General features: G+C 41.9%; 1 protein-coding gene across 1 annotated transcript; it reads left to right on the top strand.

The window, feature by feature from the left end:
• Positions 1-2,353: 2,353 nt before the first annotated feature.
• slc2a1b (solute carrier family 2 member 1b) lies at positions 2,354-23,573 on the top strand. Its single transcript, XM_041945131.1, has 10 exons — positions 2,354-2,771; positions 12,658-12,753; positions 17,382-17,542; positions 18,330-18,570; positions 18,694-18,856; positions 19,013-19,200; positions 19,310-19,414; positions 19,746-19,847; positions 19,982-20,185; positions 20,590-23,573. Exons 1-10 carry the CDS (start codon positions 2,757-2,759, stop codon positions 20,788-20,790), a joined length of 1,476 nt encoding a protein of 491 aa, XP_041801065.1. The 5' UTR covers positions 2,354-2,756; the 3' UTR covers positions 20,791-23,573.
• Positions 23,574-24,969: the final 1,396 nt, after the last annotated feature.

Raw genomic sequence — 24,969 nt, 5'->3', positions numbered from 1 at the left:
TCCATTATTCCATTATGCCGTTATTTTTGGCTGCACTCCTGGAAACGTATGGATCAAAGAGGATTCCTCAGTGAACAAGCAAAGCAACTTCCCAAGCAAGAACAATTATGGGTTGAAAAGTGTAGCAAAGTTTCTAACAGTTAATGATTTCTGCCGTTTTTCCTGCAAAGGCTTTGTCCAAACAGGACAAAACTTGGACTCCTTGCGACTGGCATCCTGAGCGTTTGATTTAGTGTACAATACCATCCTTCAGAACATTTGCCCGAGTCTTTGTTCCCGAGAAATGTCTGTTATTGTTTTCATTTGGGCTTTCAAAGGATTTGCATGTTAAAACCAAACATAAACAAGCTGTTCCCTAATGTGTCATTTTTTTCCACGACGTCCCCTCGCTGCTGCTGTCGTATGAATGGGGCCGTTCTTCCTCCTCTTCCATTATGATTATTTTCTTTACATTTCAATACGCTTCAGCCGGATACCACCCCAAAACCTGTAACAAAAGGCATGTGCATCACCGGCAAGGTGATGATGTCACCTCATCTCTGCTCGTGTGCTGGATGCTGCGGTGAAGGAGGGAAGTGCACTTGTTAGTGTCAGCACTCCATCATTTTAGCTGTAGAATTTCGTCTGCATGTTAAATAAAATCCATATATTTGCAATTTAGCGCCTTAAAAGGACTGTGCAAAAGTCTTGTTTACCATTATTGCAAATGCATGACAGATATAGAGGAAACAGTATAAGTGAGAATGATGACAATGATTCCTGGAAACATTGTGGTGACGATGTGACACTTGTCGAACAAACTGTTTTGTAATTCTTAATTTAAGGCATCTTACTGAAAAACCAATTCAGTTCATTTGGAGCTCTCACTTGACCTTTTCCTCAGTGTTTTCCTGTTATTGTATTCCCAAGATTTCAAAGGTAGAAGATAAAATACTGAGGGAAGACATTTTGACAAATTCAGCCCACTACCCTCCCTCCTCTCTGAGCTTTCATGCACTGTGCAAACACATGCATTTCCCTTGGAGTGCTAACAATTATTTTCTTAATTTTTTTACATGCACTCAAACCGGACACCTCCCCTCAATCCCGAACAAAAGGTAGCGCACAGTTTTCATTTTTTTTTATTTGTTCTTCCAAGCCTTTGGAAACAAACATCCCAGATCACAGCGGCAGGCTGAATAGAGGGCAGGCATCATATCACCGCCATGGTAAGATCATTAGATCACACATGTGAAGGGATTCAATAAGTCATTGTTAGACGGCTGATAACTGAAGACAAGCATACAGATGGTGCATTCAAAACCAGCTGCAGAGCAACGTGGTGATAAGAATATTGTGATCAGTACAAAATATAATTTTATCAACCCCTTATATTCCTATACATCTCATTTAAATCCTTGAAATTAAAGTATAAAGATCAAAAGTCTTTCAGAAATTGCGAATGATGAATGTGTGTAACTACTTTACAATAAAGTTTCCTTTATAAATATTTCTAAGTTGTGATTAACAGCTTTATTTATCAGTAAATCATGTACTAAGATGTTATAGCTCAGGTATAAACCATTAATAGGAACAAGTGTTGTGTTTGCCAGGTTGTGAAGAATACACAAGTTCATAACAATCACTGAACATTAGAAAAAGTTCAGAGACTTTAACATTTCTTTTTTAAAACCAAGAGACACACCAGATGTCTCCATTACCCACCTTAAGATGACAGCCTTAAAGGGAGGGCCACAAACAAATGGACACATATTCATTTAACCATTACAAACTATATATAATTAGGGGCCCAAGCTAAAGAACTGAATAATATGGAGACATAAGACGTGGTAACCTACAAACAACATTAAATGATAGCTTTATTATTAAGGGAAAAAAACCTATAAGAATGGCCAAGTGTGGTTGAAAACTAGAGTAAAATAATTAGAGCTCAGTATCCACAGTAAAAAACAACCCAACAGTCTATAGATAAGTTAAAATGACCTCATTTCAACACAAACTTCAACATTAAGTTCGTCTTAGATGTAAACAGTAATAATGATAAAATCTGCTTCATACTAACTCAGCATTTTACTTTTGATACTTCAGTTAGCTGATTATAGCTGTAGGCTGCTTATGCTCAGATAAGGGTTTAAAAGCGGGACTTTTACTTGAAGCTGCGTACTTTTATACTGCTTTTACTTGTACTCGTGTAAAGGAGTGCTTCATCCCAGCCTGGTGTGACGCCGCTGCCTCCTCTACGTGCCTGATGCGCAAGATCAGTGCTCTGCCATTGGCTGTTTAGGAGGATGGGCTTCGGAACGTGGACACACCCCACTAACATTGCGTCAGCCATAATATATTAGCCGTAACCCGGCTCATGTCTCCGAAGACGTTTCTCCATGAAGCCGGACAGCGGTACTACTTCAGCAGCCCAGCCCCTACATCCTGGAAGACTTTACGCGTCCACGAAGTTGCGAAATTAAAGCTGCCGGAGCTCTGAAGTAAAGCCACGCAGGAGAGAGCATCAGCAGCGACCTCCACCTTTTAAAGCAAAACCCACTATTTAAAAAAAGAGACTTGCGAAGACTTCATCTTTAAAGCACTCGACTTCACTTTGAAGGCACTTTAGCGGGGCAAAAAAAAAAAAAAAACAAGATGACCGACTTCTGAGCGCAGCCGCCGGGAGACCCCGAGGACGTCCCTCCATCGCCGTCAACTCTGACAAAAGAAGACAAAAGACTAAGAAGTGCGAGTATTCCCATCACAGCACAGCCATGGACTCAGGAAAGGTATTTACATCCGTGACTCGTTTTCCCCACAACCAGCTTCAGATGTTGTCAAACCTGTTCGGCTGCTCGTAGTTTTGCAGCTCCGCGCTGTCAGTGAGCCTCAGCCAGCGAGTTCAGCGAGTTCACGGCAGCTTTGGCCGTGAGGTGCCTCCACATGTGCCATGACGGCCACTCCGCAGCGAACATGCGGCCAATATTTACACTTTTTGGACGCTCACTAAAGCATTTTTACCGCCTTCATGACATATTTTAGTGGTCCAGTACGTGTCTTCAAACTATAGCAACCTTAAGTCACTTTATTATATGTTATTTTCCGGTAATATCCACATTTGCCGGTTATTGCTAACTTTTTTTGTAGTTTATTTCCGTATTTTTTTCTCTACGTCATAGCCAGTGGCGGTACGGAATGCTTTGTCACGTCTCGCGCCTTGTTTGCTGGTTCGGGGGGTATGACGCAGTATTATGTCACTGTAGGCTGCAGTTGGTCGTCTGTTCCTTTTAAAGGCCAATTTCACTGTGGTTTGACAGGAGCTATTTATTTATACGAGCCGCTTATAACAGTATTTTAGTACGACAGGTGGTCGATGATCCGTCGTCACTTAAGTAAAAGTAGTAATACTGCAATACATTCTAAAAAGTTTCTGCAGTGGACATTGTACTTAAGAAAAAGTGCAAAGTGCTCACAAAATGCACTTATCAAAGTGTTTTGTTTTTTTTTGTAGCAGGATAGTACCTGTCATTGTTCTATTATTGTGCATAATGGGGCTGCAAGTTATTTAAGTTAATTTGCAGCTTATTTTCTCGGTTGCACATTCTGTCTATAAAACGTGAATACTGACAAATGGACTAAGCCACCATCAGACCCACAGTCGAAAAAATTATGGCGTTTATTATAATGTGAGATAAAGAAAACAGCACGTTTGAGAAGCTGAAACCGTCTAATGTTTGGCATGTTTGCTTGAAAAAATGTTTTTCTCTCGACAGTCTAATCAAAGGGGGGGTTTAAGCTCTGATGCGTTGTTATTGCTGATGCATTAACATGTAATCAGCTGTAGTTGGTGGAGGTGAAGCTTATTTTATCTGCCTAATATGTTGTTGGCAGATTAATCTGTCACAACGCATCACATTAAACAAACGTATCATGTGTTTTGTATGTAAAACCGTAACTATAGCTGTCACGAAAATGCTGTCTGAAATGTAGTAGAGTTAGTAGAGGTATAAAGTGGAAGTAAAGGGAAATACTGTAACAGAGTATCAGAGACACATCAGATGAGACTGTAGTAAGTAATTAACCCAGCACCACTTTGCTAGTGCATTCACTAACCTCATCTCCATGGTTAGTGAACAGGCATTGCATTGGGTGTCGTTATTGATTGTGATGCTCACTGTACGTGCAGTAAACATGATTTATCTGGTGCCTGATAATGCTGTCTCCGTTCTGGTGCGGCTTGTGGTCACTGTTACATATGCAGACGTGCAGCACAGTGTAGCACAGTGCAGCACGTACGCCAAAACCTCCCTCCTCTTCCCCCTCCTGTTTTCCCGTCGATGTAATACCAGTTAAACCCAGTGGAGCAGCCCAGGGCAGCCCAGTCTGACACGGTGGTCACAGTGGTTTCCCAAGCTGCTGCTGTTCTATCTCTCCACACTGTTTTTCACCATGCACACTGTGTGATGCAGGACGTTCAGCTGGACTGGTTTGCTGTGGACGTGATGGGAATGGGTCTCTGTGTTCCCAGTTTCCACTGTGACACCGACACAGCAGATTTCTACAGCAAGTGAGAGCCCACCGAGGGAATAAGCAACCCTGTGGCGTTAAAGCCTTGACCCTTTCCTTCCCATGCTGTTTGCTTCACTCCCTCTTTTGTGTTGTGTTGCTCCCGGCAGTGTGAGCGAGCTGTAAGCGAGAAGTAAACAGAAGTTTAGCATGAGCTAATTAACATCACATGGTCAGGATTTTCATACCTGCCCCGTACTTAGTTTTATGCCCAGTTGTGTGCAGATAAACGGAAATACCCGGAAACTTCAGTGAGAGACTCATCACAGAAAAAGCAGTAGGAAGTGGTAGAACTGCAGTTTGATTTCCAGCGAAGCGAGACAGAGTCAGACAGGTGTTGATGCTGCAGGGCTTGTTTTAAACCCTGCCCAGGCAGCTATTGTCCTAGGCTTGGTCCGGGTCCTATTTCAGGTAGAATTAATAGGGATGCAACCAAGAATTGTTTTTAGCATCGATTAATCTGCTAATTCTTTTCACTATTAATCATTTAATCTTTAAAATAGGGAAAAATGCTCATCACAATCATCCAGAGACCAATGACATTGTTAAATATCTTCTTGTGTCCAACCAACAGTCCAAAACTGAAATAATCTTCATTTACCATCACAAATGACAACAAAAAGCAGCAAATCCTCACATTTAAAAAGAACATTTTGTCTTGAAAAATGTCTGAAACGATTATTAAAATACCAAGTTAGCAATTGATTTTCTTTTGATAGACTAATTGATGCATCTCTAGGAATTTACAACAGAATTTAATTTTACTTGTAACTTTAAATGATAGAAGTCGGCTTTGTCTGTGGGAACACTTCAAGCCCGTCACTTATGAAAGCATCACTCAAATGTGTCCGTTAGCAGAATGAGACAAAAACAGGCTGGAAAGCTTCTCCCCACAGCGTTCAGACAGCCTGTTGCTGCAGATTCAGACTAAATCAAGAGCTAATGCTATAGGAGTGTTTATGTCTGTGGATATATGAACATACATACATATTCAGTGTACACCTCTAATTTTTGCTCACCTTTAAGTCTAATTCTTTCAGTGCAGCTGTATTCTAATTATAATGCAGTTATTGGCCCAAATTGCACAGCTCCTCCATAGAAACATGTCCTGTTAATGATGTCTTCACATCAAATTGTTGGCCACATAAGAGCTTCACTCTCAACAACAGGACGCTTTGTTTGAGTCTAATAACTCACCTCTGTCCTCTTCAGCAAAGAATAAAAATGGTAATTGGGGTCAGGCATACAGCCGACTTGCTCTGTTTTGAACAAAACAGCTCCTAAACATTTTATTCCTGACAGACTTGACAGCACAGGTATTTTGATTGGGAGTCCAGAGCCAACAACCAGCCCTCACGTTGTACAGACTTAATTGCACAGGCTTAATTCCTCTCCATCCACTTCCTTTCAGTCACCTGCCAACTCCTTCCTTCCATAAGACAGTCCAGTAGATTTACTTTCATCTGCATGACTAGCTCCCTTCAGTATGTCTTATAGTGTAACTGTCAGGCATGTTCTAATGAGGCTTAATGAGGCTTTGCTGCAAAAGTTGGGATTAAGAGATCCAGGAGGGTTTTAATTGAGATGAACAAGCGAGCAAGAGCGCATGTTTAATTCACTTTCCTGAGAAAGTGGATGGCTTTGTGCACACGGTCGATCACCACATCCGATCACTGCACAGAAGGATGAGGTGGTCTGATAAAATGGTTCATGCGGGGGCCTAGCTGTGCCTCCCTGGACCGCATGATTCAGCTGATATAAGCTGATGAATTTCTTCTTTTTCACTTCCCTGCAGAATCAGTTTGAACGGATGTACTTTTAGGCTCTTGCTGCATAATATGAACTGATATGATTTAGGCTGCTTGAATGCAAAGATTTGTGTGATTTACTACATGGGAACAAAATTTCTTGTCATGTAAAACTGCTTTTTATTCAGATTTTAAGCAGTTTTTTTACTCCATAAAGATTTTTATGAAAAGATTATACACTTTACCTCTATGATGCTGTATGTACTACAACTAAATACTGCCCCTGCCCTCATTTTGATGTAGATATTCCTCTGATATTGATCATGATGATAATGATATTGATAACCTTTGCATCCCCACAGTCATCAAAACCTGCTTGAATTGATATTACAGTCAGTGAAACACCACAGACTGTAAATGCAGTCTCTTATCTTATAGGAAAGGATCCTATTTTACAATAGTCCAGTTGTTTGTATTAGCCACACTAACGTTCCCAGATAAGGCATTAATACACTCCCAGTTTTTTTTTCCTAATAGTAGCACATACATATAAATAAGCATGAGTTTCTCAGGGTCAAACATGCAAAAGATAAACTCTTCCCAATGTGTCTCATTGTTCTGCAATGCTTGAGTAGAGGTTAATAATAACCAGGACTACCAGGAAACTCAGACAATTACATGGCACATATTCAAGTCTGTAATGCTGTTTGATTTACAAGTTTTTATGGGCAAATGTGCCCATCCCGTCCATATCAATGCATTAGTCATCTGGGTTTCTGCCCACAGCTCTTGTAGAGATCAGACTTGCTTCCTCTTAGTTGAAGTCTTTAACTGCACATGTGCCCGAATGAGTGTGTAAAGCTGAGGTAGATATTAATCACTCAATTTAATCTGGTAAAACATGAAGAATATAAATGAAAATAAAGTGTTTAATAGCATACTGCATAGAGCATGCATGAGGTGTTTTTAATGACAGCAGTCTCCCGCAGTCTGAACTGTGCTAATGCAGACAATTTCATCCATCTACGGAATGGCAAAATATTACATACCCTGAGTAAAGTGTCGCCACAGCACAGATCAGGTGAAGAGGCTTTAAAACTGAACAGAGCTGAGAGGAGTTCAGGTGAGGATGGGGCTCGTATTGGATTCCCCACAGCTGTGAAAGCTGAGACTGCAGAGGTGACGTGTAGAGAGACGTGATGGAGGCAGCGTAGGCCATCACCAAGAATCTGGCCAAATTACAGCCTGTTCTGCTTTTAAAAAAAAAAGTAGTCATACCCAGTCTGACCTGATTTAGAGGGAATTTACTGCGATGACTCACAGACTAGTAGTAGTGTTACAGTAAAAAACACTAAGATTTCCTCTGTTGCTCACAGGAAAAAACAATGTTAAATTAATCTGAATTTACTAAATTTTTCAGATTTTCAAGTGGAGAAAAGGTGATTATTTTTTTATTACTGATGAGATACCTATCATTTTAAATAATACAGCCTCCCCAGTTGCAAGCTGGTTTAACTTAGACGTACTTTATAGTTTGCGACTTATGAGACACAACTGGAGAGGAGCAAAGCGGTCAGATATCACAGGTGGAAAGTTACAATTACTTGTACTTTTCTATAAGTATATCTGACAGCTGTAGTTACTCTCAGATTAAGATTCTACATAAGAAAAAAACACGATAAGTTCATAAAATACAATGCCGTCTTATTGCAGGTTTTTCTGGTCACCCCTCTGCGGGATTTTAGATTGGAGACCACTTTTACTAAAGTAAAGGATCTCAATAATTCTTCCAGCGCTGCCAGATAACCTCCCACATTAGGGAGGGACTAATGGTACAGTTTCACATCTTTTATAGTAGCTGTAAACAGCTACAGCACAGGATTTATACCTAATGATCTTTCTAATGTTTGGTTACCAGCTTCACTTACTTCGAACTGTTGTTTGCAGCACTTTTGATTTCCTGTTGACTTTCTTTGCTGTGGCCTTTTCTTTTTTTCTGAAAGGTTTACCCCGTTATCTTCGTGTCTGACAGAGAATTACATCAACCCCCCTGTCAGCTGACTTTGTTTGTCCTAGTTTAAGTTACTGCTTCCTGGTCTGGCTCTCTGTAAATAGTATTCATGAGTGGATGTATTTTACTGATTTTAGAGCTATGAGAGAACTCAGGATCACGTTCTATGTTTGTTGAATCTCATAGATCAACTTTATGTTATGTTTAAAGAGTTTTTGGATGAGGAAATGGTGGAATGATGGTTTATATTTGCAGTTGTAGTTGCATATATCCTAATTTGGAGAAAACTGCTCCTCTACTTCATTTTCTCATTATACTTCATTGTCATTAATCTAATCAAAGTTCCTATGTTTTGTCTACATGAGTGAGAAAATATGTCTTAGAGTGTGAGCTGGTGTGTACAATTAATATTTGCACAGATCTCCATTTTTCATTCTGCTTATTTACCTGTATCACATGCTTTACCAGTGTGCTTTCTGCCAATCCCATTGGCTGCTGTCAGTGTTTACCCAATAAGAGCAGAGATCCTGGTGGTGCCAAGCAACCAAAGCTGCTATCACCAGTGTTAATTTTATACAGAAGCAATGACGAGACACACATTTCCTTGCTGCCTGCCCACATTACGTTTTACTTTGCACATGCAAAGAGGGCACATTTGCATGGATGTTTAGCTCGAGCATGGAAATAAAATAAAGGCATGGGAGGAGAGAAGGGTTATCGCCCTCATGAGTCCCTGAACTCGACATACCAGGTGCTGGTGCAACCAAATGCTCCTGCAAAGTTTTCAAGGTGTGTTCAGTCGGGAAAATGCACCAGCAGCACCACCACTGTGCATTGATTCAGTCTTGGAAGAAAGAAAAGTTTGTTTTCGGGAACAGGGTGGTGGGTTTTGGCAGCTGAGTTCGTCTGTATTGAAACAGCCTTATGAGGTTAGCGTAGATGCTGCTATGGCGTCAGTTATATCGGAACTGGAGAAAGAAGAGCAGTCTGTCTGACTACAACATCATATGGTCCATTGATCTGACTGGTTGCAGCTAGCCTGTGATCCACAGATGGTTCATCCAATCACCTACCACATATTTTTGGAAGTGCCTGCCCTTTTCGATGTCAGGTTAGCCTTTTGCCAATTCCAGTCAGAAGTTTTTATGTTTTATCACTAATTGGATGGTAAAATTAAGACCAGTACAGGCCCATTATTGACTTTATCTAGTTACTGACAGTATTATAAACCCAAAACCTTCTGAATCAAGACAGAAAATGTCTGTTAATTTTCTCTGAAATACCCTCTGTTGTTGGGTTGTTGGCTGGCAGTTATTTTCCCTTATTATAGTTGTTATCAGCTTTCAAAATGCGATCCTTCTAATCAGATTTGAGGCTATTTGTAGATTAGCGGGGTACATTGTATGATGCCAGGCCCTCGTGAATGGCTAGCTTAGCCATCATGTGTAAGTAAACAAACATTTAGAAATGTAAACAAAACTGAAAGCCACATCTGAGTGAAACATGCCTGGGAGATGACTAAAGGTAGAGAGCCAGGACACAAGAGGAGGGCTGGACACTAGTGGTGACTTCGAGGCTATGATCATTGAATATTTGTTTTGGGTGTGACAAGGAAGTCATGTATTATGCTGCTGCTTCTGGTTTCTGCGTATGAGGAACTGTATCAAACCCACCTACTTTTTTAATGTCCAATTTTTTTATTTACTTTTTTTATGTCCAATCATAGAACAGTGAACAGTAAAACATTTCGATTTCCTCCAGTTTTAGATGAAAACTTCACATCTTTATCTCGTGAAAAAAGATATGCGGTGTAGAAGAAAGTCCCAAAACTACATGCTCTCTGCTCCATCATTGGCCTATACAAACAGTATGTGTGCACTGAGGCCAGCCTGAGGGAGGTCTCCCTGTATGTAGGTTAAAGGTAGAGATGTCACAGAAGAGTGTTCGATTTCACTTAGACAACCGTTTGCAGCTGGATTCAAACATCCACTTTCAAGGGAGCAAATAATTCCTGCTATTCCCCAGACGGCACAAGATTTAAACAGTCTCCAGCGATGACTTCACCCAGAGGGGACTGACAGGATTTCTTTGTTTATATTACAAGACAGCTGGTAGTTTACTAAAACTCGTGTCCTTTCCTGTCCGTTTCTAACCAGCAGCGGACAGAATGACAAAAGTTCTGGTTTGTTTGTCATTGGCAACGTGGCTCCTTTAAGAGCCCGGCCCACAATGCCAAAAAGTGCATGTGTTTAGATTCTGTGCCTAAACAGTTCTGTCATGGACTTGATGACCCTCACAACTAAGAGTTCCTATTGGCTCAGAAATGTAGGAGGGTCTTTCAGCGTCTTTAGTCATGCCGGAGTGGCTGCCTCCGAAAAACACACAGAAGTTCCTTTTCTTCCAGCTCTCCTCCGTCTTCATCATGCAGGAGAGGAATTCTCACCCTCACAAAAACAGCCATTAACGCGTGTTACGCAGGCAACCTCTGTCACCAGGAATACTGCAATTTAAAAGTAGCCTGCAGCACTGGTGATATTACAGAGGAGCATGTACAGTCCTGGCAAATTGTTTTTATGAAACCCGGTGGGGTCGGTTCCTGTGCTTATCTTCTTACGCTTAAATGAAAATTCCAGAGATTCAGCCTCGAGGTTTGAGTCAGGGTTCAAATATTTTTATTTTAACAATGGATCACATGAGAGTGAAAAGTGTCACACTGCAGTGACAGAAAATAATCAGACTGTTCAGCAGCTCTTTGTTTTGGTTTTATGGCCTGCAGCTTTACTGTTTTGGTTCACTCTGTCTGTTCTCCTATCATCTTCTCCAGATGCAGCAGGCTGATAAACCCGCTGCACACTATCTCCTCAACACAAAACAGCAGACAGACACAGTTAGCAACAAGCTGGCCAACATAGCGCAGCATTTACTAACTTAAGACCCAGATATTTCCCTCAGGACCTCGTGGAGGCCGAAACAGAGAGGCTTACATTTCTTAGGTGGCCAGAAACACAACTCCAAATTAGATATAATGTTGCCTTTGATAAGTCCTGCTCAAAGACATGTCAGCAGGATCGATATTGGCTGAATGCAATGATTTTGTGTCTTGGAGGATGAGAGGACATCCTGTAGTCACGGCATCCTTTGTTTATGTCCATTCTCACTCTGCTCTAAAGGTTAAATTATAGAAATAACCGAAAATATGCTTAAGTATACATAATTTGTGTCCTGAATGAAAAGAGATTTTCAGCTTGCATCAACCCTCCTGAAGGTCAGTCTTTTGTTGCCATAATAGAAGGAACCTATCTGTGTGAATCACCGTGGCAAAGGATTGGTGTGAATCACAGGACTTCAGTCGAAACATAAATCATCCAGACACGATGACTGATGCTGATATAAAGGATGGAAACAGTAAGCAACTGCTGCTTGTGTCGCTCTAAATTTAATCTGAAATACGTGTGAAAACTTGCGTCCCAGACTAACAGTTAGTAGAAGAAGAAGCGGTAGCACATCTGGATGAACAACAAGAGGTGAATTGTAGCCAGGGGTTGTTTTTTGTCTGTCTGAGAGGAGGAAATAGACAGCGACGTACTCTCCTCTGCTTTATTAACTTTTTGGTATGAGGAAAATCTCTGCTGATCTACGGGGCTCTACTGAGGATCAACCAACAAGTGAACTCTGTAATAACATGGACAGGAACACAGACAATGGCACGTAGACCTGGGTTCAACCTGGACCTGTTCCAAGGAGCAGGTTTATTCAGTTATCTGGATAAGTCTGCTGAGTAAAACCTGGAGCCCCCTCAGACCTGGCCCGAATTTTAGTCAGCAAACGTTGCCCACATAACATGTCTCTGGGAACAGGTGCTGGCTGTTTGATCTGTCCAATAAGAGCCTGAAGATACATTTCTGCATTTCAGGTGTCATGTGACATCTTTTATGGACAGTCCAGCTTCACTGCGTTGCATAACATGGCCCGAAACCAAGCATCCTGGAGTTATTCTTAACAGTGCATTCATTATACGTGTTATGAAAACGTGGCGAGGATAAAGTTAGAAGCTGGCCAGCAAGAACATTTTGTGAATGTAATGTCAGATATTTCCACGGTGGCTGAAGCACAAGTGCGAGTGGAAAAAAAAGTCAAGTGATACAGCAAGATAGTGAACGCTTTGTCACAAAAAAGTGGCGTTGACTTAGTGTACAACTGGAAAGATGATACGACTGTTTATCGTACTGCTTGCACTCGTTCCAGCTCTTGGACAACTGAATGCATTTGTCCACTGGGTAAAATGGTGAATAACTGGTCAAACTGGTCTCTTCACTGACAGCACTTCCTCTACTCTCTGTTGTCTTGCAGCAAGTAACGTTCCCGTTGATGCTGAGCGTTGGAGTAGCTGTGATCGGCTCCCTGCAGTTTGGCTACAACACCGGTGTCATCAATGCCCCACAAAAGGTGAGTTAAATGTCTGCAAACATGTCGTTCAAGCAGGGTCTCCAAAAAGATTTTCGGCTTGTTTTAGCCCACCAAGATGCAATAATACAAGGTTTACATGAATCATTCACATGGTAGATTATTCTCCCTGCCAGCATAGCCCCAGTGCTGGTTTGTTCAGTCACTTGTTGGATTAGTAGGGACAGAAAGTGGAGGGGGGTTGGGTTAAGGGGTCAGATAATAATAGCCACATTCAGGCCCAAGGACATCTGCATTAACAGACTCTGAGGGATTCCTGTAAAAAATAGTGTGTCCATGCCCAAAAATGGACCTCTGCTGGACAGCAGCAGGCTGGGAAAAGCTAGACAAGGAAATTAAATGAAAGAGGCAGACAGTCACCTATCCCCGTAACAATGCAAAGTAATAAACTGTGCTTTCATACCCCCAGCTGGATTAAATCTCCAGTAGACAGACAGGTATACCAAAGAATACTAATTTCCTGGGGAATGTGTGGATTGCATCACGTGTAGATAACCTCTGTCAGTCTAGTTTGCATTGGTCTGAATACACCCTGTGGCTACAAAGCTGTCTGTTCACAGGTGTGTTGTCAGACAGGCCACAGCCCCACCTGCTCTTTTTATTTACCTTTGACATATGCAGAGTCTTAGGTGCGCCGGAGACCGGCTGTCGCTGTGATCTATGATGACAGCTGTTTGTGGCGGTCTCTCTGTGAGGGCAGCCTGACTTCTGTCTGAACTGCTCCTCCACTATCACCACACCGTCAAAGCTCTGCTGGACTTTGATGTGAAGTAGAAAGGCAGGACACGTTCCCTTATTGTATTTAGTCAGAGTAAAAATAGACAGAAGAGGACAGAAGCAGGAGTCTGGGTGGAGATATGATCCCCCTCCTTTCTTCTTGAGTCATAACGAGAAGATGAAGTGGGCCGCATGTGTGAAAGTGGGAATTTTATGCCTTGAGACATTTATGTAAAACTTCTGCAATTGTCATGGATTATGCAATATTAGAAATCTTTCGTGTTGTTTAACCAACTGGTTATTAATAAAGAAAAATCTGTTCGCTGAGCCTGCAACTTACAATTATTTTAAATAATGATTCATCTATGAAATATTTTCTAGACTAATCAGTTAATTGTTTGGTCTATAAAATGTCACCGAAGGGTTAGGATCTACCACCGGAGCGCAAAGTGACGTCTTCAGATGTCAGTCAAAACAGATTTTCACTTAAGTGTAAAAAAGAAAAAAAGCAGCAAATCCTCACATTTGAGAAGTTGTGACCAGGGATTGGTCGCTTAAATAACTGATCGATTATCTGAATGCCTTTACTTGCTGAAAAGCAATCAAGACTTACTTATATCTGGCAATGTTTTATCCTTATTATTATAGTAGCACAGATTTGGCTGCACCAGCACGTGTTTGACTTCATGGAGCTCAGCTCAGCAGCCACCGAGTGCCTTGTGAGTGGCTCTTTGAGGGGCTGCAGATTGAGAGGGAGGCGGTGAATATGTGGTCTGTTGCACACTGGGCTAGTGTGAACCTGCCCCCTTGGCTCTTTATCCCCTTCCCAGCACCCTGCCTCGGTCTCACACACACAAACTCACACGAACACAAGGAGGTCTGAGCAACATCACGTGCAACCGGTTCAGGAATGAGTGCGCACCAAAACAGTTACCCAACACTTAATCCCTGATTCGCTAATGACCACTTAAGAGGCTATAATTTGACAAATACAACTTTTATATAGAAGCAGCACTTCAGATTATCAGCAGCACCTCTCCCGCTTGTGCTTCACCGTGGCTGCAGCGATGCTCGTGCTGCCTGTGACGCAGGACTTGCACTCGCGTTAGAGCGTCTCAGATTAGATACGGCCTTTCAAGGGCCTCGCTGCAGCTCCTGTCCTCCTCCTGCTGCATGTCTGCCCGTTCCACAAAGCAAATAATATCCATATTTGGAAATTTAATCGAGGGGTCATCTGTGCTTTGTTTATATTAGTTTAAATTTGGGAACATCTCTGGTGCTAAAGGTTGAGGCTTTTGCACTTTTCTGAGATATATTTCTCCCTGATTGAACTTTGTTTGCAAAGGTTTTCTTTCCTTGAGTTCTTAGCTGCTTATACAAATGACTGGGTTACTCCTCCTGAAGCAATTCATCTCTAAAATACTGCTAGATTATTTTTTAGGATCTATGTTAAGTTCAAGCACTTTTTGTAAACTTGTAAGAAGACTCTCCATAGTTTTTCCAGTTGTTCAAAGACATCCAAGTGTTGGCTAAAGCATTTTTCACTTGTTAGAATCTTTTTATTTCCACCCTGTGCTGAATGCAGGGCTCACCTTGATAATGTGGCTCCCAGCCAGCTCTGACAACATATGCTGACAGCCCGACAGCATGAATAGGCCGCTTGTTTCATTGTGTGGTTGGAGCCAGCTGGTGGTTTGGACTGAACAGTCTTGTAGAGAGTAAGACTGTAGAGAGGACGCAAAATAATTATAAAACCTCTCAAGATCAGCCAATTAGGTTAGTGAAAGTGGCACTTTGGCTCTGTAGTTTTGGCTTAATATGACTGTAACACTAGAGTGTTTCATTCATTCATTCATTGACATTCATGTGAAAAGTGTCGCTCGTAGAGATGAGAATTATCATCTGAATTCTTGACTTTATGGACTTTTCTTAGGGAGTATTTTGTATTATTCAGCACAAACCTTATCAGCCGCAGCCATCTGTCAAACTGTTTGACTAATGTAACCTTCTTCGTCAACACCTCCAGGGTATATAAAATGTCCTGTCGGCATGTCACGTGAATCATCATGCGACTTGGCAGGCTTACGACGGCTAACATTATCTAGCACGCTGCAGATTTGTTTGGACACAGTCAACAGATAAAACGCAAGAAAAATAAACTAACCAACATGTTGGCTTGTGCTCGTTGTGTCCCAGGATACATGGATCAGTCTTGTGTTTTGTGGCAAAACCCATCTGTTTCTGTGTAAAAGTTTCAAAACAGTGCTCTGGAAAAAGGCCACTGCAGGCTACAGTTTGGCTCTTGGATATTCAGATGCTTTGGTAAAACATGAAGGCTCAATATGTCTCCTTTTGCAACTTAACTGGAACAGGACACGTCTCTGCCACCTTTCTGAAAATAGTGAATCTTATACCGATATGTAGCTACACCTGGCTTCTCCTCTGATAAACTCCACCCTGCAAGTTGACGAGATTGGTTCCTGTTCCTGTCTGAATCAGTGTTTTGGAGACTGTTGTATATTTGCCCATCACGAGGACACCATATGGACATGTTAACAAGGCTGATTTTCATTGGATTAAATGCATCACAAATAAAAGCACTCTAGCCCATGCAGGCTGTCGGTATCACATTATTATACAGTATGTTATATTAATGGATCTAAGCAGCATTTTAATGTAGCTGCTGGTCCACATGGTAATTTCAATACTTAATACACTGTTGGTTTAACCAAAGAATCATGCTGCATTTTGCAAGCTGATCATATGTTTTGTATGTGAAATCTTAATGCAAAACATAACCAGTGACTGCAGTTGTCAGTTAACTGTAGTGGAGTAAAAAAAATAAAATAAAAGTACAATATTTCCTTCTGAAATCAAGCGAAGAATAAATATGAAGTAGCAGAAATCAGAGCACCTCTTGTACTTGAGCTGGTTACAGTATGAACGTGTATAAACCCAGAGATCAGTAAGAGTTCTTTCCAAATGAAGCAGTTTTTTGAGACGTAGACCATGTGATGGGGTGAAGGTCAGGTATACAGGACAGTATATTCTGACACACTTCTACTATCACTAAGCAGGTCTTGTGACTGAAAGGTGATAGTGGGTATGACCCAAACCTTGCGTTGAGAGTGTCATCCTATATGTATCGCTCCGCCATAGAAAAGCCCTAGAAACGTGAGATCCATACTATTCATAGCAGCTTGATAAGGACACTGCTGAGCTTTTACTCTCAGCACTGGTACATTAAGAACCGTGGTGGTCTGTCAGCTGTGCCAAGTGTTTCAAAACAAGGTGGTGTTAGACTATCGCAGAGGCACATGACAGAGCTGGAGTTAACATATGGTAACGACAGTGACATACTGGTGAAGTCACAGAGCTGCAGACGGGGTGGTGACCTTTCTGAATCATATGAGAAGTGTCAGCGTGACGCACACATTAGCGGACGCAGGCTCTGCCACTTATCTCTGTCACTGGCTCGCATGGGTGTGTTTGTCAACATCGTGGTCTGTGTTGAGGATGGAGCGGGGGAGGGGGAACAGAAACTCGACACTTAACCATAACTGGCAGACTTCCTGGTTGCCAGGAAATGGTGATGAATATACAGTGCTGCCACCAGCTGGTCACACAAAGCAACAGCTCAGCCATCAGTATGGCTCGGCCTGAGCGGGAGCAAAACATAAAGCACGTGAACTTATGTTATGTCCCAAGAGCTTATGTAAGTTAAACAATATGATGTAACCACCACTTCTTTCTCTGCTCTCTGTTTTTAAGCTCAAGCTGTGGCTGTGTTTGATAATGCAATATGATAAAACATGATCCTATTTAGTTCTTTGACATATTGTTTATTTGTATAAAAAAATTCAACACTCTTCTTTTTTTCCCTGATCATTCAGACCATTGAGAATTTCATCAATGAGACGTGGTCGAAGCGCTACACGGAGCCCATCACCAAGAACTCCCTCACAGCCATCTGGTCCATCGCTGTCGCCATCTTCTCTGTTGGTGGCATCTTCGGCTCCTTCTCCGTCGGACTCTTTGTCAACCGCTTCGGAAGGTAAACAGGACACAAACTGCCTCGCTGGTGTCACAATAGTGTGATAGTCTCGGGCTCTTCTAAAAGAAACACACTGTGCTTGATTCGTTTTCTCTGTAAAATGAGTGTAAAAACTATTAATTAAAGCTGTGATTGTCAGAGTGAAACATCATACTTGATAAACTATGTTTCCATCAATGTATTTTTATGCGTATTTTGACATTTAACTCATATGACTGCTCACCTGTTTCCACTCTGAGAGAAGAAGAAGAAGTTTCTGCAGATTAAAACGTCTCCTCATCGCTTCAAACAGATGTGACGTAACCTTCCTCACATTAATACTGGAAACAAACAGAAATCTATTGCGTTTTCCAATTTTTATTTCACTTCATCTCGTTGCGCCCTCTTCTTCTGCAATGGTTTTGTGACTGGGGAATTGGCGCCACCTACTGCTCATCTCAATAAACCAAAATAGTAATAATCATGTAATAGTGGTAGATGGAAGGAAACAAGCATTAATTTGCATTTTCTGTTGCCGATTTTCTAAAAATTCTGCCAAAATTTTCCGTACATTTGGTTTGAAACATAGCTGCTGTTGCGCTTGTAGCTACATTAGATATATTGATGTTTTTAAAGAGGAATTTAACAACAAGTTTTAGCAGGTACAGGCTCCCGTCACAAAATGTTAGTGTGCTGAAAGGTATAAAAACACATGAACAGAATGTTAGCATGTCTCTCTTAGCTAGCCTCTCCTGTCTGGAATTTAATGTGTTAAATTTAACTTTATCTTGTCCTTTGTTGCCCACAGGAGGAACTCTATGCTCATGGCCAACGTCCTGGCCTTCATCGCAGCCACCCTGATGGGCTTTTCGAAGATGGCGAGCTCCTGGGAAATGCTGATTGCAGGTCGTTTTGTGGTGGGCCTCTACTCCGGCCTCTCCACAGGCTTTGTGCCCATGTATGTGGGCGAGGTTTCCCCGACATCCCTTCGAGGGGCCCTGGGCACCCTCCACCAGCTGGGCATTGTCGTCGGCATCCTCATTGCACAGGTTGGTGGATAGTAATTATTCCACTAGTTTTATTGCAATGCACCCTTGTGCCCTTCTTGTGCATCCACTCCTAAAGCTGTGCAGGTGGTTCACATGTGTGACGTGTGTCTGCGTTGATTTCAGGTGTTTGGAATGGAGTCAGTCATGGGCAACCAGGACTTGTGGCCGCTCCTCTTGGGCTTCATCTTCATCCCTGCAATAATCCAGTGCTTCTTGTTGCCGCTCTGCCCCAAGAGCCCCCGTTTCCTGCTCATCAACAAGAACGAAGAGAACAAGGCAAAGGCTGGTGAGTTCACACACACATATACCCTAGAAGTCAAAGCATTTACAACTGGATGTACTTGGTTAGATCTGCTTCTCTCCAAGAAGATCTTGGGCTTCTAAAATGCCCAAAGATGTAGTTTGTAGAGGTAATAATCTGCTTTTTCACCACACTTTTCAGTGTTGAAGAAGCTCAGAGGCACCACAGACGTGAGTGCTGACATGCAGGAGATGAAGGAGGAGAGCCGACAGATGATGAGGGAGAAGAAGGTGACCATCCCGGAGCTGTTCCGCTCGCACCTCTACCGCCAGCCCCTCATGATTGCCGTCATCCTGCAGCTCTCCCAGCAGCTGTCTGGCATCAACGCTGTGAGTGTCCAAGAGTCCAAGAGAAACTTTTCCCCAGAACATACCGACATGTCAGCTTTTTAAAGAAAGGAAAGTCATGTTCGGTGTTTGTGGTTGTCGTGCTTTTTAGATCTTCTACTACTCCACTCGTATCTTTGAGAAAGCCGAAGTGAAGCAGCCCGTCTACGCCACCATTGGAGCTGGTGTAGTTAACACAGCTTTCACTGTGGTGTCGGTGAGTACAGTATAAATATTTTACATTTTGTTTTTTTGAAAAGCTTCTTTCTGGTCAGGTCAGAGGTGGAAAATGATCATGACTCTTGTGTTCATGTGCTGCACATTTCATAAATCACTTTCAGTCAAAGTGTGTGAGGTTCTCTGCTGTTAGAGTTTCTGTTTGTTGTGCCAAAACTGTAAATGTTCCTATGCAACAGGGTATTTTTCTCTGCATTGAGTTGGGAAGCAATCATAAATGTTTTGTTGAACTACGTCCAGGTTGTAAATGGTTTATTGCTTTATAGTAGCACACTGAGCTCATTCTTTGTCCTTTTTATTTTTTGGCGCAGCTGTTTGTGGTGGAGCGTGCAGGACGTAGGTCTCTGCATTTGGTGGGGCTGCTGGGAATGGCCGGATCTGCCGTCTTGATGACTATCGCCTTGTCTCTGCTGGTAGGTTTCTCTTAAAGACAATGCAGACATGTAGATACTATGCTTACAAATAACAACTTGCAGGAAGTGGTTGTCAAGAGTCAAACTGAGAAAACACCAGTAACTAACCTCCAATGTGCCCCCTGTTCTTTCAGGATCAGCTCAAATGGATGTCGTACGTGTGCATCGTGGCCATCTTTGCCTTCGTGGCGTTCTTTGAGATCGGGCCGGGTCCCATCCCCTGGTTCATCGTGGCAGAGTTGTTCTCGCAGGGACCCAGGCCTTCAGCCATCGCTGTCGCGGGTTTCACCAACTGGACTGCCAACTTCATAGTGGGAATGGGCTTCCAGTATGTAGAGGTGCGTAGGATATATTATATACATTTTATGGGTCCATAATTTCTTGGCAGGTTTCCTGGAAATAGTTACATGATTTGGAACTGATTATAGGGAAAATGAGACAAAGTTGAATTTATAGGCAATTGTTGATTCTTATTAGAATGAATGAAGCCAAGTAAATACTACTACTGATATACTGACAAAGAAGAAGACCATATTTAACAGGTCAGAATTTTTATACTTGAATAGTTAATCCACTCCTTAATAGTTAAAAGTTCAAGCCACCATAATACATTCTGTGAAAGGTAGAGAGTCATCCTCAGATCACATGAATGTGCAATGAATCCATTTTAGCTTCTCACTGTCAGATTGACCCTGTTCGAGCTCCACCGTTTAATTATCTCTCCTCTTATCTGTCTTCACAGGAGCTGTGCGGGCCCTACGTGTTCATCATCTTCACCGTGCTGCTGCTCTTGTTCTTTGTCTTCACCTACTTCAAAGTGCCGGAGACCAAGGGCCGGACGTTTGACGAGATCGCCGCCGGCTTCCGCCAGACGGCCGCCACCGGAGGAGAAAAGCACTCGCCGGAGGAGCTCAACAGCCTTGGAGCTGATTCTCAGCTCTGAGTGGCTGCTTTGTAACTTCTGACAAAACTCTTTCTCAGACCGAGGAGGGAGGAGAAGGGTCTACTAACTAGAAGTAGACACTGGTAGAGTAATTTTCACACTGTCACCACATTTCGGGCGTCCTTACCAAACACAGAACCGCCGTGTGTGAGTCTCCAACATGACGTCTTCTGCTGCTCCTCGCACGTCACACAAAGAAACAAAAACTCGATGGGCACTGTGTCGCCTGGTGGATGTGGAGAGGGGAGTCGAGGATAGATGGGGAAGGTTTTTAATACTTTAAAGATATTTTAAAGAAGGAAAAGGAGTGCCTGCATCAACCAACCAGCCTTTTTAAAACTTTTTTTCACTGAATATATTACAGATATGTGCTTATGCTCTGTTCGTTGTAGCCTGTTACAGTCGGTTTGTTACTCTGATTAAAGAGCGCTGTAGCTGTAGAGATCAGTTCACTGTGCAAAATACTTCCATCAATCATACTGCAAAGCTGTATCACTGTAGACTGAAACACTGTAGATGCTGCACAGCTCGACTTCGTCTCTCACCACCAGATGGTGCACTGCCCTTAAAAAAAGATCCCAACTCTCTGCTGATATGGAATAAATTATTTGTACCTTTTTAAGTTACTGAGTACACAAATATGTCATGAATTGCTGTGAAGATTTAAAATTTCCTAATGAAATTTATTAGGTCTATTAGGCGTATTATGCATTGTTGTTTCTTATTTACTCCTGCAGGACAATATTTTACTCTTTTTACTATTAGGCAAAGTGTTATTTTTTATATAAGATTTATGGTAAACTCAAAGAAATTCATTCATGTATTTTTACACAATTCCTTTTTAGCTGCACATTTGGTTAAATTGATATTGGATCTGTGCAAGAGGAGCAATATCTGCACAGAACAGCACCAGAGCTCTGAACTTGGCAGTTTAATAAATAAATCATCTACTTATTTTACCATGACATGAGATGGGTGCGCACTCACAATCAGCAGCCCCAAAACCAAAAATCTGCCTCACAAAACCAGAGCATTTGTGAGTTTAAGTGCCCGTCAGAGGCAAACCAAGCCTCCTCTGCCTTCAGCCTCTCAGCCTTATCGCTTTGGAGCAGTTTCAGGTCGGACTGATCCAGACTGAAAGCCTCTGTAAGTGGACGATCGTCATATTAGCTTGAGTTGAGAGCACCCGTGGAGCTTCTTGAGTCCGGTGAAGCGGCTTGAAAGCTGTCCGGATCTTTTCACCCAAACAGGAGCTGCAATGCTGCACGCCGTTCCTCCGTGACGACTAGGAAGCATTTTCCAAAAGTTGAAAGAAAAAAGAAATAATTGGGACCAAAGTGATTGTCAGCCTTTTGGAAGGTTTTCATCACCCTGAAAGTGATCGTCACCTGTCTTGGGTCGAACTCCAGTTGTGGCTTGCACTCTATAATGTCCATAATGTGTCCTCGGAGGCGGCCACATATTGTATACTGGTGCAAGGCTTGTTTTGTGCCTTGTGTGTTGAATTCTGCAGTATTGTCGGCTCTCTCTCTCTCTGTTTCGGTCGTGTACTGTACACAGTCGCTGGTGAAAGAAACGATGTAGTCTGGCTCACTTCGACTAGCTGTACAAGTCGCCGTCTATGACTGCTGTATCACTTGTTGAACCTTTCTTCTCTTTAAATGCATTGTTTGAGGAAAGTTATCTTTTTAGCCGCACTTTATTATTCACAGTAAATATTTCATTGTTACTGAAACAAACACTTTGAGGCTGTTTCAGGTTTTTTTTTTTTTTACTCACAGTGTGGAACCTTTGTTACTGAAGAGAGACTGAAGTACTGCTGATGGATTACTTGATGTTTTTGAAATGGAAATGTGGAATTGTATCATTTGTTCATATCTATTACGGTCTTTGTATGGAGCACACTTGCAGGCGTGTGCACACACAGGCCAGTTGTGATTAAATCCGGTAATATTAATAGTCTAATGAATAACATCAATCCAAATCCAACCCGGTCATCAAATTCCTCTTTAATCATTCCATAATTGGTTGTTCATTATTGTATATAGTAGATCTTTATAGTGTCTGTTGTCATTGGATGGGTCACCTCACCCATCCTGGAAAGCACTGTAACATCCACTCTTTGTGCCTTTGTGTGGCTTTCACATATCCTCACCAGCAAAATCATGAAATGGCACCAAGAGATACCCCCCCCCTCACACACACACACACGCACACACACAGATACCTATTGCAAACATCAAAACTGTATTTAATGTACATAGATTCACAATTCTGCTCGGGCATTTAATTTTTAATGAAGCCTGTAGCCTTTGAAGTCTCTGATGGCACAGGTTGGTGGTCTAAACACACAGCATGATGTAAATATGAAACACACTACAGCCTCACACGCTCCAAATCTATAAAATATTTAACTTTGAGAAAGTTTTTTGATAGATAAATTAATGATTAGTACTGTAGTGATGTACATCTCTATGCATCTAGTTTCCATATTTCTCTTCCGTCTTGATTTTATATCTGAAGATTGGTTGTGGCCTAATAAGACTATAATAATTCTGACTCAGATTTTCCATGTAGGGATTGTGTTAATGAGATGCATTCAGTAGTGTTTTCATTTTAGTGCACAGAGCATATTCTAATGTTTGTAATAATAAAAGATCTGTATGGTGTTGGAATGTGAACCTCTCTGTTGAGGGAATATGAATATTGATGGTGATGTCCTGAATGGTTCTGCAGTCTTGTATAAGTGGTCTAATGGCTGAATAAAAGAAATCATGCATACAGATCTAAAGTTTTTTGGAGTCAGTTTGTTGCTGTGGCTTGAATTAAAACTGCAAAAACAGATTTGTTTTGGCCACTTGGGGGCAGCACAAAAACTTTAACTTGTGAAGTTGATATAAGCGAACTGCTTATTCACACATCCAGCAGTCATGGAGACACATTAGCATTTATCTGGAGCTGTGTTTCAGGCCACCTGATGGATGTATGCTCAACATTTACTCCTCTTTTAGCTCTGTTTTTGGTCTCCACCCACTCCTGAAGGACAAGTGTTGCTTGTAGCAGCTTTAGCTAAACAGCATGAGATTGGAAGTTTATTCATGAGCTTTAGAAACAGCACATGGAACAAAATGACCTCTGCTCAAAAGGCCCATTGAGTGGGTCTTCAGAGCTTTCGAACACATCTCAAAGTCTTCATTGCACTGAAATGAATCAGTGGAATTTGAGTGGCATCTTTGGCTTTCAGATATGCCCTGAGCTGTCTTCATTAGCTGTGAGGTGCGGATGAAGGCTTCAAAAAGACAGGAAGTGCACATGAAGACACAAGAAAAAGTTAATATTGATTAAACTGGGCTGTAAAAAAAAAAAAAAAAAGCTTAAGAGCATAAAATATAAACTGAAATGATTAAAGAAACTGACCAATTTTTAACACACTGTATTGAAGATGCTTAGTTAGCTAATAAACTCAATATTTACCAATGCAACAAATAAAATTACTGAAACCTGTATCTCTCTGTTTCCTCTCTAAACACCCTCCTGTTGTAACATAAACCAAAATGAGAGAAACGGTCAAGCTAAAACGTGATGGTGAGTGGGACTAAAGCCAGGGACAGTAAACCTGCAATTTATCCACATTTGATTGATTTCTCAGCGCCAGTAAGAGACTCTCTGAGCGACCAGATGTGATTCTCTGGCTTCAAAGGAGTCTTTGAAGATGGCTCCTCTCCAGAACTACAATCTGATCCCAAAACAATGAATCTACAATTTCTCTCTTGTCATTTATGCCACATTTTCCTTCAGCCATGACTGGTTTAACGAGCCGGTTTGGTCTTTGAAAGGGCGAAATGTGATGTGTTAAGTTTTATTTGAGAATATCTGCGCTGAATACTGTAGGTGCCTGTGAATATCCCTGGTTTGTCTCCACAGTGAGGTCAGTGAAAAGAAAATTAATCCGTGTGCGACCTGGAGATGAACGAGATTAGTGTTATTATCGCTCGAGACATGCCTCGCTTCATGTCCTGCACCTGTCTGTAAAGGGCAGGGGTCCTTGCTGAAAACATCTGTGAAATCCAAACACTGGAATCTCTTATTTTACACGACCCCATGCTCTCTCTCCCTCTCTCTCTCCCTCTCTGTGGATCAGCAGCCACACACCTGCAAACACTACTGTAATAATCACCC

This window comes from Chelmon rostratus, chromosome 2 (genome assembly GCF_017976325.1).
Source record: "Chelmon rostratus isolate fCheRos1 chromosome 2, fCheRos1.pri, whole genome shotgun sequence".
Taxonomy (NCBI): domain Eukaryota; kingdom Metazoa; phylum Chordata; class Actinopteri; order Chaetodontiformes; family Chaetodontidae; genus Chelmon; species Chelmon rostratus.
Note: the sequence above shows the minus strand (reverse complement) of the source record. Positions and strands in the feature narration are given on the sequence as shown.